A 14633-nucleotide genomic window follows, 5' to 3' on the forward strand; every position below is an offset into this window, starting at 1 on the left:
GCCATGACCATTACCACTAGGTCTGGCATGTTTAATGCTTGCTGACCCAACACTGAGCTGTTACAGGCCAGGCTGTAGAGGAGAGGACTATAGGAAACCCTGCAGGAAACCACAACCTTTTCTTCAGCCTCTCTCCTGGTCCGCTCCTCCTCTTGCTGCCGGCGCTCTTCTTCCTGCCTGGCCCTGTCTTCTGCTTCTCGTTTGCGCATTTCTTCCAACTGTTGCTGTCGTCTGCGTTCTTCATCCTGTAACTAACAGAGACACAGCTTTAATTTTTGCGTCACTCGTGTTGGCAAAATGGGTGAAAAAAAAAAAAAGTAACCTGAGGATTTAAATAAAAAAAAAAAAACAAAACAAACATTCAGTAGAAAATGCTATACTACAGATAAATCAATATAATTTCCAGCTGTTAAGAGTATGCTTTGTTACGCTAGTTTCTCTAAAAATCCCTAAAAAAAAAAATAAAAAAAAAAAAAGCAAAGAACTACATACATAAAAGCACAAAAGGTACAGGGAGGCATTTTTAGCAGTCATATATGAAGCCCTAGCAGAAGAGTGAGGTGACTCACGTTCCAGACAGCTTCAGTAACCACAGTCTCATAGGTACAGTAAAGTGAAATTATATACTGGAGACCAACAGTCCACAGCTCCAGCAGCCAATTGGTTTTTCATTTTGGATTAGTATTCAAGCACCGAAAAAATCATGACTCATTAGTTAAAGGGTCAATCCATTTGAAGTAACAGGCTCATTAAGCAAGTCTGCAAATAGTCTCAGGAGATAAATAAAATCTCCCACTGTATCTGCAACAGATGTGTTTTGGAAAAAGTAAAGAGTGGGGCAACAAAATCTTTGACTGCTGAGATTAAGCAGCTCATGTGAACACTTGTGTCCAACAGACAACACTATTTTCTGTATGTTTGTGGTAAACACTGCACAGATAAGAAGACAGAGCAACAATCCAAACTCTGCATGGTTCTCTAAAGCTGACAGTAGCTAAGCCCTTCATGGACAAGAATATTCACTGGCACAATAACATTCACATGTAGAAATTGGACTACATGCTGTGTTACTTCTTACTGCAGCACATGATTGGCATAAATCAGTAAATCACTGGATCTTGCTATAAGCTGCATGTACTTCTGTACTCCTGGATTTGTTTTTACAATCTAGTTTCATTTAGAGAGAAAGGTCCTTAAGACACAAAGCCATAATGATATAGTAAGAGAAATTTAGTTTTAATAGACTGAGGACAACTTTCATGCAGGTATCTCTCCCCTCCAATCTATTAACAGGTAATGTGCTTTACAGCAGATTAGGCTTTCTAATCAATTCTAAAAACAAACTTTTTTTTCTTTTTGACTAATTTTCTGGTAATTATTTCCCCCCAGTGTTCCTGAAGTATTTGTGTTATGAGTATCTTAGGACCTTGTAGAACAGGTAATTTTAAAAACATTTGCCTTCTACATCTTCAAGCAGCTATACAGACTAATTGCAGTGAAACACCTCTCCAATGTTGAACACAACCATTTTTGAGCATGAAAGCTAAAGAACAAAATTAATTAATTTCACTTATGCGGTAATTTGGCAAATGTGTACTAGATGATGCTAACTCCAAGTTAATTCCCCTTATTTGGGGCTAAAACTTTCATAATTCCTTACTGAAAACGACATAGAGATCAAGCTTATTATATACAGTAGAGAAGGAAATCTAGTAGTTAACCAACTCCCTGCTCGGATTAAGACCTCTTCTTGTCTTGGCTATTAAAAAGGAGAGCAAAGGAGACAATATTGCTGTCAAAAGGGAAGACAGCTAGTAATTCAGAAGAGTTTATAAAAGAGAAGTCATTTCCTCTTAAAAAAATAAAGATAAAAACTGCACACTGAAAAAATACAGGAAAACTCCTTGACTCTATTCCACTTGCATTTAGAGAAAATCTCTGATCCCAGGTTACAGCATGCCTTTTTGTTTAGAAGCAAACATTCCTAATCAAATGCACTTAAATAAGAAAATATTTCAAACTAAATTAAGGGGGGGTGGGGGGGGGGCGCTTATTTTCTTGAAGCACAAGTAAAGAAAAGAAGGGAAAACTGCTCAGAGTGCCCACCTGGGAACTGCTGTTAGCACCTGAACCATAATAATTGCAATGACAACAGTATCCACGTCATACCTAATAAAAAGGCCAGAAATTATATGAAAGGCACAAGCAGGAATAGAGCCACTACTGCAGAGTGAGTGACATTTCATTTCTCTGTGATTGGTAATGAGTTTCTACTTCGGAGTGTTCCTGGAGCCTGGCAGGGAGCAGGGGATGGTGAGGCATTTCTGTGTGTGACCCAGCTCAAACCCAACTCCCTGATTTTCAAGACATGAAGGAAAGCGGCTTCACCTCCTGTTCCTAGTAAGACAACTAAGAGATTCTCAGGTTGAATAGTTTGATTCTATACTTCTCTATCCCAATTAGTTTTTCTCTAGTTTAAAGGCCATGTTTTCCTGTGATTTCCTGTACTTCCAGGGTTTCTCCAAAGCAGTATATGCTTATGCCATAACAGGTAGAAACAACCGATCCATCCACACAGACAGCTGACGGGGAAGAGTGTTCTGTTCCCCTAGATGTAACTCAGTGAAGCAGCTCAGCACAAAGTGCTGATTCTTTCCCCAGAGCTACTGCAAAGTGCCAACCACTTACTCAGCCGCACGGCTCTGTCCCTCTGTGGCCAACACTCACAGCGCTGCTCCTGCCCAGGAGAGGCAAGAAAGGCCACCTTTCTTCTCAGCTCTCCCTCCTCATCATGGATCAGCCCATTGGCTCCTTATCAGAAATGTTAGGATATTCACAGGACTGGCAGGCACCCAGGAAGTCTCAGATTCCAGACAAAATTAATTTCTCCAAGCACTGCTTAGAATGCTTTAAAAGAAGATCTAGAAGAACTTTAAATTTAGGCCAGTTTATTTATGACAACTAAAGCTGGGTTAGATCTGTTAGTAGCCCAGGGAATTTAAAAAGGCACACACTAGTTGACCATGCAGTAACTACTCATCACCTTTCACCAGCTTTTCAATTATCAGAACTATCATCAATGCTCAAATTAAGACATACAGAAAAAAGCATGGAGCATGCTAACGTGTGGGTTTTTTCCCCTCTGGAAACTACAAAGTAATTGATCGGGTACATGAAGTGGTATAGGACAGATGCACCTATGCCCAGAAAGTCATATGAACAGTATGAAAGTGATAAAATTAGGAAAAAGAGGTATTTGCTGAGTACAGCAGTCAACATAATCTCAGAGGTAGCTTGCCTCTTTTTTTGAGCAAAAGCTAAATTTATGAACATAATAAATCCTCAACTGACTCAGGCCACGCATCTAGCGCAGTGTTCTCTCTCTGACCATGGCAAGAGGAGCTGCACAGGGGCCTGGCCATTTCTACTGATGTTTCCCAGCATTCAGCACAGTCCTGGAGACGTCAGTCGGCACAGCCTGCTGTAATCTTTTGAGTAGGTGGTTAACAGGCGTCACGCCTAGGAATTTGCCTAATCCATTTTTAAAGCTGATGATGCTGTCTGCCTCCACAATCCCCTGTCACAGAAAGATCCACAAGTTTACAGCCTGCTTGGCAAAGTACTTTATCTATCCAGTCACAGCTTTGGGGACCTAGGCTTAAGCAAAAAAAAACAAAACAAACCAAACCAGAAACCCCAAAAACCAAAACAGGAGTAGTAATAAGAAAAAAATATTGATAAGACACTAAGTCTGAAAAATCCCTAAGTCCTGGCTTGTCTGTTAATTCAGCAAGCTGACATGCTTCACCTGTTTCCCTGCTGTCAACTGCTTAACACTAAAGCACCACAGAGGTACGAAACCAAATACCTCAGACAGACTTATTAAGTTATCTGAACTATGCATTTGAAAAGATGATTTTTTTTTTAAAATAAAGCAGTGCTAAATGTCCAAATTTATATTTTTAACACTCACGTTTACAGTTTTTTCCAGCAGCACAAATTAGTTATACTAACAGGACTTGCAAGCATTACCCTTCTTTCAAATTGGTATACTAATGATACAGAAATACACTTTGAAGGGGATATATTTCTCCTCTAGAAGACTACAGACCTCTTTTTTTCCCATGTACCCTTTTCCAATGAGAGCAATAAAATACGGAATTAATCGGAGTCATACCAATTACTGCTGCAGTTTGAAAGCCTGTCATGTTTTAGATAGAAGAGAATGGTATTAACCAACTGAAAATGAAATTATATGGTAACTTAATAATTGCATGTTTATGTGACTGATTTGGAAATATTAGTTCAGAAGTAATTTCTGAGTTTACAATTCCTTTTTACTTTAATGAGAACATTGTAACACCTGTAAACAACAGCATTTCAGTATGTGCTGGAACAGCACACTGTACTATTAGGCTCCCAGAACAATTTCACTTCAGATTGGAAAGGAACGGTGTTGCTAGAGCTCTTCTAAATCCTGCAGAGGTGGGGAAGGGAGGAAATCTTACCTCACAGCCTATTCATTCCAAGCACTTAGTAAGACTTTATAAACACAATTGGACAAAACATCAAATACACAGTTTTACATTAGACCACTGCTAGAACAGACAAATCAAATGTGCAAGCAGAACACAACATCTGAAGGGAAGGAAACACAGGGAAAGGAATCACCACGTCTGGAAACATTCAGATGCATGCTTACAGTTAACTTACTGCTTATTGTATCACAATGATTTTTGATTTGAACACCCAAAGATACCAAATTATCATCCAAAGCATAGAGGACGGTTATTAATAATATCAAGAACTGAAATGGGAAAGAGATATTGAAGAGAAAGAAGCAAACATACCAAATCTAGAACAGAGATTGCGGGCACAGCAGTCTGCTGCAGGTAGTAAGAAAGGGGAAAAAAAGAAAGATACACAGTGAAAATAAAGATAGGTTAGACTTCTGCTATTTCAAAAGCGTTTTATTTGTTAAGTCAGCTGCTTTAGAACGAGGAACTGAATTGACATAAACCTGAAATACAGAAATGAAAACAGTCAATCTGAAATTTTTACCAGAATCAGTTTGATTCATTCGAAACCTCAGTATTTCTCCAGAGGTACTACATATCGCATCTCTAGTAGTATAGACAGTGAAATGTCACCAAAATGGAAACATTACTTCAGTTCAAGACGACTGTTATTTTTTATTTCCAAAATGCTGGCAGAATTTCAAGCACAAATAGTATTTTAAATCCAGCATGCGCAGAGGAGACTGATATAAATGTTATGCAATACAACAGTGTTTCTGTTAATGACACATGGCTTTTTTAGCCTTGCTACAGTGAAGTTTTAAAGACACTGTTTGTTAAAATAGCAGTTTTACATGGACTTTCTATGCCCATAGGTAACTGCCTAATATGCTACAAATGATATGTTAGCAATGCTGGGCTTTAATGCAATGTGTTTGCCAAAGATATATTTAGCTTTTCCTTTCTTCAGTTTCCAAGTTTGAGGTATCTATTGTTTTACACAGTAATAAAGTTAACCACAAGAAAAAAGGAAAGCAATGCAGACTGCAGTAAATATGAGAAGAGTAAGTTTAGGAAATCAAGCTGTCAAAACAATCCTGAACTTGAATACTACTCAAGCCAATAGCTATTTCTGAATGTCAAAATAAGCACATGCAAACATTTCTCAGGAATTAGAAATTGCTTATCACAGAATTAAGCAAACTTTTCAAGACAAACAAACAGAAGACACTCAGCATATTACAGAGCTAGCTTTTAAGCCTGTCAAAGCACAGCTATTGGTATGCAACTTTGGTATCTGTGCTATTATTCAGAAAAGAAAAACAAATTATCCTATAGAAATGGTTCCGCAGTAACAACAGATGTAACAGAGAGACAACAGCCACCAGCAGAGTGAAAAAAACTTCATCACGCTATTCAGTTGTATTCTCTTATTAGATATTTATGAGCTTTCACAGTACTGAAGCTAAGGTAAGCAAACCTTGTGAGATACTGATTAAGGTGGACACCACGCAAAATCCAGGGACATATGAGCTGGAGCCCTAGACAGGGTGTATCCAAACCCGCATGGCTCAGCCTAATGCTTTCCCCAGCACCCCTGGGGTCACCCAAGGTGCTGGTGAAGGCAGAGGGAGCAGCTGCCGTGTGCCCCAGCCTCTACTTGGAGAAGACCAGAAAAGTGGAACTTCAGTGCACTGTCCCCTGGAAAGCGCATGTGTTCAGCAGCTGTGTTCAGGTCCAAGACTATAAATAACAACACCTAGACGTAAATATATTTGAGAGCGGGGTGGGAAGGAAAAGCAAAAAGAACCCACACTATTTTTTGTCCCTGATTCTCCTACAGACTTTAATAATTTCAAACGTTTTTCTTACCTTCCTGTGAGTGAATTCCTGCCATATTTAAGCTTGTAATCCTACTCCAGCTACATGGCAAAATCCCTTTATCCAAAGGGAATCTTTTTCCCCACAACAAGAAGAGCAAATTTGACTGCCAACTTGGATTCTACAATAGGTAGCTATGATACTTTCATAATACATAACTGGTGAAGCCACTGTAAGTTAGCAATTTTAAAATTCAAGGTACTTAAGAAGCTTCATCCTCCTTTAGCCAGTAAGAATTTCAAAATACTTGGACAAAGCCAGACAACCCACCAAGAAAGACATTTACAATACTTTTGTCTAGAAAGGATTATCCCGTTTTACCCTTGCTCTTCTTTCTGCCTCCAGTCGCTGCATGATGAGCATAGTATCCACATCGTCATCCTCCTCTTCATCATCATCTTCATCCTTTTGCTTTGATTCTTGAAGCCGCTTTTGGAACTGCCACTCAAGCATGAGTTTGCGCAGACGGTCATTTTCTTCCGCTGTACGATCAGGCTTGTTCTGAAGCTCCTGAATCTCTTTACTCAGCATGTCCACAATGTGCATCTGCTGCTGCTTCTCCAGTTTCTCCTTAGCATCCCGTTTCCAGGGATCTGGAGAGAGGCTGTCACTAGAGGACAGCTCTTCCTTGCTGATAGTAATGTACTGCAGATCTCTGCGCTCAATAGTCCGAGGCTGCTGCTGGGGCTGAAGCTCTCGAATGACAGTTTCTTGAGACCTCTGCAAAGTTGAAGGTTTTTCTGTTTTCACTTGTTGAAGGGAAACAGGGGGAACCACGGGCTGAGCAGGAATTAGTGGCTGAGAACGCATTTGGCCCAGTTTTCTCTCCTGCTCACGACGTTTCCTTTCTCGTTCTTCTTCCAAACGTGCCTTTTCCTTTTCATACCACCTCTGATGCTCTTCTCTTTTTTTACGCTCAGCAGCGGCTACTTGGGAAGATGCTTGTGCTCCTACCTGATTTGGAGGAGGAGGGGGAGGCAGAGGCAAATCCATTTGTAGTTCATCAAATTCAGCTGCATAATGCACTGGAGGAGGTGGTGGTGGAGGGGGAAGATCTGTTCTGATGGGCTGGGAAATGGCAACTGGAGTTGGCTGGCCCGTAGCTGGAGTTTTCCAACGTCCAGGTCCACTTTTAGTTAAACAAGAACCAGGCGAGACGGGTTTGGACGAATGGTTCAGGTGTTCTTGGCTAGATGTGCTAGAATCCACAGATGAATTCATCCACTGATCACTGTCTGACTTCCGATCAATGTACTCTACATCCTTCCGTATAACGACTTCCAAACGATTCCTCTCAGGCTGGAAAACTTTATCTCGGAGTTCTTCCTGGGAACGAGCCACACGCTGGAAAAAAATTAAACAAGGCATGTATTTCATAGTCCATCTATATTAAACCATATTTGAAAATGGCTCACAAACCGCATTTTTTATTACTGGAGGTAATTACTTTTAGTGAATTTCAGCATTTCCATGCCTAGCAAGTCTCCCAAAACCAACACTAAAATATTCTTCTCAGCCCTTTTAACTCGTTCAGGTCATGGAAGACATTGCAACTGCTGAAATGTCTGGAAATCTGGACTGGGAGGAAGGGTGACTGCAAAATGGAGCTTAAGCTGAAAACCTCCCCAGCTTGCCCAGTTTCTCAGGACTATCCCTGACACCCCCTCCCCCACATGCAAGCCCTGGCAGCTCGGAAGAGCAGCTCAGGCATCCCAGCTCTGCCATTCAGCCTCCAGCTGGCTTGACTGCACATTTTTCCTAACGGGCAGGCAAGCCGAAAGGCTGCTGGGGAGGAGACAAGGGAGCCGCTGCCCACCCAGCTCCAGCAACAGGCAGGAGGTCCCACCGAAGAGAAATCTCATCGCTGTGGTGTCAGTCCCAGGTACGGCAGCTGTGTGCTCAGGTCTCATCCTGCCTGCTCTGGGGCACACGGGTACCGCTCTGCCCTTCTGCCACTTTTTTAGCACATCAAACACCAAGTCTTTTTTTGCAAAAGCTCAGCGTCTTGCTGCACTGTACAACCTCCTGAAAAGGAATACTGGGCCATAATTTAGGCTTATCAAATGTGTTAATGATTTTTCTTAAAGCAAATATTCATACTTCAGATGTTAGGAACTACTAAGCATTGAGCACATAATGTACCAATTAGCAACAACTGAGAGAAGACTAACAAAGCAAACTCCTTTTCTTTTTGCTCCATCAATGACCTTAACCATGACCTCTAAAGAATGCCTTCTTTGAGATGAACAAGTGTATTTTTTATGCTCTATTAGTCCAGCAGAGCTGAATACACAGCTATTTGTGTTAGATTTGCTGTAAAGTTGCACCTAGCCAAACAGTTTGCTAGGGCCTGTAGAGCAGAAAACAGGCATTTAACATCGGTCAGTAGCTCATAGCATTTTGTCTTTTTTTTTTTTTTTTTTTTTTGCATGCCCAGTTCTGAATGTAAAGATTAATTATAAAGATTAAAAGATTTTAAAAAATATTTTAAAAGATTTTTTTTTCAAAGTCTATTTTCCTCTAATTTTCAACTTAAAAGAACTATTGTATGGTGGGGAAGAATTGTGTACACTTCCAATACTTGTAGCGAGCTAAAGGTTCAAGCCATTTGCTTTATCAAAATGCTTTTCTGCACTGCATTCAGCCTTAAAACTGCAGCTAAGAGTAGGTGAGATGAACTCACAAAACATGAAGGAATTAAGCACAGAAATTCAGCAAAATATTTCCATAACTATTTGCCACAGTTGTTTAACTAGCAACATTCTCCTTCAAAATTACCATCCTACTTTGGGTGTAACATCTATTTTCTTAACAGCTGAAATAATTAGGATTTGATATATATAATACTGAGAAAAAAGCACTAAGCTTTTATTCAATTGACTTTTTACTGAATCCACTAGTCGATACATGTGCGCGTTACCAATAACCAATCCTTACTTTGCTGCTATGACACAATCTCAAGACAATTTACATGGCACTGCTTTTCCAAAAGTAAAACATACTGACCCTGGTGTAAGGCTCTGCTTTTATAACAAAAAAATTCTCTCTATATATTTTTTAAGTCCATGGTGGATTGGCAAAAAAGATGATCTAGTGACTGGATTTAGTAGATCTAGATTTAATTTCCCATATGGATGTGAGTAAAGTACTCATTTATAAAGTGGAACATCATTTTTTTTAATTTATAAAGGTACAGTGCAGGTCAACTTAAATGTTCGGGGTTTTTTTTGTTTGGCTGGGGTTTTTTCTTTGGTTGTGTTTTTTTTTTTTCCTTCCTTTATTTTTGTTTCTGTTTTTTTTTTGTTTGGTTGGTTGGTTGTTTTTTTTTTTTTTTAAGAGAGCAGGGCATGTGTTTCGGTGAACACCTTGGATAGGTCTCAAAGTACTGTTTTATTTCATTTTTAATACTTCACTTTGTCACTTAATTAACACACCCAGCAGGCAAAAAGATTTTTCCACGTAAACCTCCTTGGAAGAGTGAAAGATTTAGTTTACTTTTCAGAAAACCACAATGCATTTTACAAGACAAACCCTGCTACCATCTACACTCCATTACCTCTAACAGGGGATTAAAACATCCCAGATAACAGGTCTGCAGAACTTGGTAACATAAACTCTATGGGGGTTGAGGTGGGGAAAGAGTAGGGTTTTTGAACCCAAGCCAAATCTTGGCAGAAGTACAGTTGTTCTCCTCATGTGTTACAGTTTGTCCTCAAAAGCTCTGAGATTATAGAGAGCTGACTGTTCTGTAAAAATGTCTCCAGCACTCTGGAAGGCACGTAGTTTCCTTCAGGTTTTTTTTTGTTTGTTAGTTTGTTTTTTGGTGTTGTTGTGGGTTTTTTTCCCTTTTTTTTTTTTTCTTTTCTTATATTGGAATAAATTTCTTCTCACCTGCATTGTAGTATTGATTGAATGATTGCTTTCTGCCTGGATTTGTGGTTTTTCTTCGTAATTTGGCCACTGACTCTGACCTGGACCCATTCGATCCTGGGACTTTGAAGCTGGAAATGTGAAATATTCTCTAGTATAGGTCTGTGTTGGGATGGGATAAGCTTCAGGTCGTGGGGGCAGAGTCTGTTCCTGAAAAAGGCAGAAAGAACAGATTTTTTAATCACACAGATCTGTATGGAACATTATTTTAAACATGCATTTTCCAAATGTTTTCTTCTGGCTCATAAGAGCACTATTTGTCTGGAACAGGAGATAAAGAGGTTGTCTAGTATCAAATATAAACTGTAGTTACGACTCATGTTTTTATGGTCTGAGAATGAGTGCGTGATATTGCACAAACCTAAGAAATCACGAGGACAACTTAATGAATAAAGTTAATACAAATCACTCAAAGCTGTCACAATCTTTCATTAGCTGTAATAAGCAAAACCCCCACCCAGTCTCTATCACCAGCATTATGTTCAAATAGTTAAGAAGAAACTGGTTTGACTCAAGCACAGTGACGCTATTGATAGCTAAGTAAAGTTTAATAGCCAGCATTTTGCTTGCCACTTCTGACCTCTGTACAAAGATTTCCAGTAGAGACTGAGGTTATTTTGGTGGTAGTTCCAGATGCATAAGCATTCTTTCCCCCGGGGCTTGGAGGCTGATCTGTTGAAAAGTTAAAGGAAGCATATACATGACCATTAATAATAATTTACATAGCTTAATAAAATACTAGCATTCACAAAGTAACTATGATTTTTCCCTTGAATAGTTCTAACAAGAGACTTGCTCCAATTGTTACGATTATGTTGGCATTTTAAACTTAATCCATTTTTAAGAACAGTCATCTCCTTTTTTAATTCAACGGCCTCTAAAACTAACGGAGGAGGCATCTACCCCCTAAAGGCAGGATAATCTTACTTACTTGCTACGTTGGGACTGGAGCGATGATCAGCTCTGTTCTTCATTAATCTGTCATCTCCCGGCAGCTTCTTTGGTTCACTGTACTCCGTCCACGGCAACTGCGGGCTCTCAGGTGACCCATTTTGAGTGGAGTTATTATACAGCTCAAAACCTTCACTCTTTGGTCGGGGTTTACCTGAGACATGGCAGTCAGAAACTGTAATAGTTGCATATGTATTTTCCCCCTTTGACTTATATTAACTAGCGTCTAGCATGTTCTTTTTCAAACCAGAGCTACCTTCCATTTACAATTGAAAATGAGTTCCCAGTAAAGCAAACGTTAAATTCAAAAATCTTTACTTCTTCAGATACACAATCCCACTCTTGTATCAACTATACAGGATTCCTTTGATTTGTGTGCTTCAAAAGAACATTTGAAAAGGTGCGACAATATTTGGAAAAGCCAAATATGCTTTACTGAAAAGTCTCTTGCTGACTCTCAGAGGCATATGGCATCTGGGATGGTGTTGTAAACTGCGATAATAAGGATTTATTCTTTTAACCCATTCGTTTCTGTACTGTAATACTACCCTACATGTAGAAAAGGTCTTCCTTTGCAAAATAATTTCCTTTAGGACATTAGTTTATGTAAGACTTAAATACATCTTTTGGAGTTAGTTCACTGAAGTAGGATGATAAAATATAACTCTGCAGAAACATCAAAGAGCTTCTTATGATCACACAGAAACTTAAGAAGACATGCTTCAGTTCCTGCGCTGGCAGGGTGATTGGACTAGATGATCTTTCGGGGTCCCTTCCAATCCCTAACATTCTGTGTGATTTCTAGTTTTAAAAAAAATTCAACGGCAAAACATGTTTCAAGGGCTTCTGTTTCTATTTATTTCACTCTTAGTAATTACATTGTACTCTCTGGTTACAAGAGAGACATTCGAGAGGAAGAGAGAAGCTTTTATGAAAGGGATAGAAAAGCCACTGAAATTTAACACCCTTTGTATTCATTATATTCCATTTGTTAAAATAAAAGTTACTTCAAAACTGTTTAAACGCATCATTTAAGTTTTTAAAGGGTACATATGCAAAGCTTTTCTTAATGATTAGACTAGCATCATTTCAAACACTATTTAAAAAACAACAAACTTTTGATAAGAAAGGAAATGTTACTTTTCTGTGCAGTTATGTTTCTTTTCTGATTGAATATTTTGGTAGTAAATGTTAAGCTACTGCGAATTATTTTATTTTCTGCACTCTAGACTTATAAAGCTGTTATTGACATAAATAATATAAGTGTTCTTACCTCTTTGCATCATTGGAGATGGCTGATTAAGCAGAGTTGCCAATCCATGGTAAATTGCTCCTTGTTTTGCTACTTCTAGTGTTACTACAGAACCTGTCCTTGTCATAAGTTCTGCTGCCCTGCAATAAAAGCCAAAGCAAATAAAACAAAATAAAATTAGGCACTGAATTGCTTAGTTCTCCTTATTATCAGTTTGTATGTCATGATGCCTCACATTTATCCTAGTAATCTTTTGTTTGACAAAACAATCTTTTTCTGAATAATAATAAAAATAATTTTGAAAAAAAATTAGAAGATGATGATTAGAAGATACACTTATTAAACAGACAAAATCTACAGGCAAGTAATATTTCCAGCTTCTGCAGTTCAAGTTCAGAAGCCAAAATATTTAAAATTAGAGCTAAACAAATTTTGCTTGAGTCTAAAGCCCAAATGTGTACTACAATCTCTTCTATAGAGATAATCCACGTCATATACAGAAAATAACTGCAGGAACAGTTGAACTTGTTACTAAGGTTATTTATAGGGAGTTATCAAAAGTCAAGAGAAAGCCTAACATGTAAAAACCAATCAAGCTTCAGCCCTTTGCAGTAAATGATTACGCTTAGCATGTTCTTCATGTAAAGGCACTCAAGGAAAGAATTTCATACCTTTCCTGGGACAGGCCCACCAGACTTCGACCATCCACACTGAGCAACTGATCCCCGGCAGCCAGACGGCCATCCTAATCACATATTCAAGAGAGAAGAAAATTCATACACCAGCGCTAACGTGGTCTAAATTAAAACAACTATTCACACTTAATAGTAAACAAAGGATTTAAAAGCTTTTCCAAAGGATCTTTCTGCCTTTGAACTTCTGATATTTTAAGAGTATTACTAACCACATCTGCAGCACCTCCTTTCACAACAGACTTGACATATATTCCAAGTTTGTCTTGACCAGCACCCTACAGAGAAAGAGGCATTAATTTATTACATTTATATTTTATCTCTTAAGCATTCCACATGTGTTAATCAGAATTTTACATGGCTAGGTAAACCCCTAAGTTCTCATTACTTTCATATATTCCTAAACTGGAAAAAACAATTATACAGAAAATAGTTAAATTCATTTAAAGTCAAAAGAAAATTTTACTATTAGGCCTATTGAAGCTACAAGCATTGTCAGAAACAAAGGATATTTGGTCTAAATGCATGCTTGAATAGAAAGAAAATACATTAACCAACACTTAGACTTCACAGGTTTGTTGTAATCCCCTTCTAACAAGAAATACTTATTTGTACTTTTACATGCATATTACTTTTTGTACCTCTAGGTATTACGTTCCAAAAGACTGCACTGTTTCCCTTGCTAATAACCAAATGAAACAAGGTAAATTGCAGATTACAAGAAAAAGTAATAGAAATGCTTTTTACATTCATTAGGATTGTAAAGAAACTAGTGTAGAGGAACAAAGAATGTCTCGAGTTTTACAATAAACAAGTAAAATAGACATTATTTACAAAGTCTCTTAGAGTTGACAGAGCCAATTTTAATTCTACTGCAAAACCATGCGATTTTGTTCACAAAACATCTGCCTCAAAGTATTCAGCTAAACTTTTAAAGGACTGTTAACAGTGAACTTATTGCAGCCTCAAGAGAAGAGAACAGAAACATGGATTCAAGCCATGCTTTTGTGTCATCCACATGCTCCAAATTACAAGACACAACACAGATCAGTCTCAATGTTAGTATCACAAACCTTTAAATTGTCACTTACAAAGTAAGACAAATACTTGTGATTTCACTATCTACTACAGCAAACTGTGCACTTTTACTCCGCAAGTCACTCAGAAGCAGAGTGCTAAGTTTTCACCAGAGCAGAGTTTTTAATGGAACATTGTTTTCTAAAATAAACCCCCAAGCTGCTTTGATATTGAATATGCAAATTCCACCTCCCTTTTTTTCTCCTCAGCTTTTCCAATTTTTTTTTTTTTTTTTTCTTTCTCTTTCCCCTCCTTGTTTTGGCAGCAAAAGCATTCATTGCTCCCACCATTCTAACAAAGTAAAATAAAAATCAAGGTGAAGACTATCCAAAA

General features: G+C 38.4%; 1 protein-coding gene across 11 annotated transcripts in view; it reads right to left on the bottom strand.

The window, feature by feature from the left end:
• AFDN (afadin, adherens junction formation factor) overlaps positions 1-14633 on the bottom strand; it is a 129849-nt gene that overhangs the window by 9870 nt on the left and 105346 nt on the right. For 7 of the 11 annotated variants that reach the window (XM_082049159.1, XM_082049161.1, XM_082049156.1 and 4 more), the window contains 8 exons: positions 13436-13501; positions 13203-13276; positions 12553-12671; positions 11260-11433; positions 10909-11000; positions 10290-10478; positions 6720-7742; positions 117-251 (listed from right to left, as the gene is read on the bottom strand). In XM_082049159.1, coding sequence (XP_081905285.1) covers positions 117-251; positions 6720-7742; positions 10290-10478; positions 10909-11000; positions 11260-11433; positions 12553-12671; positions 13203-13276; positions 13436-13501 — 1872 coding nt within the window. Of the gene's footprint in view, positions 1-116; positions 252-4108; positions 4887-6719; positions 7743-10289; positions 10479-10908; positions 11001-11259; positions 11434-12552; positions 12672-13202; positions 13277-13435; positions 13502-14633 lie in introns of those variants that run through there. The other 4 variants (XM_082049160.1, XM_082049157.1, XM_082049163.1 and 1 more) reach the window with 2 other exon arrangements.

Source organism: Streptopelia decaocto (genome assembly GCF_964273445.1).
Source record: "Streptopelia decaocto genome assembly, chromosome: 3".
NCBI lineage: Eukaryota > Metazoa > Chordata > Aves > Columbiformes > Columbidae > Streptopelia > Streptopelia decaocto.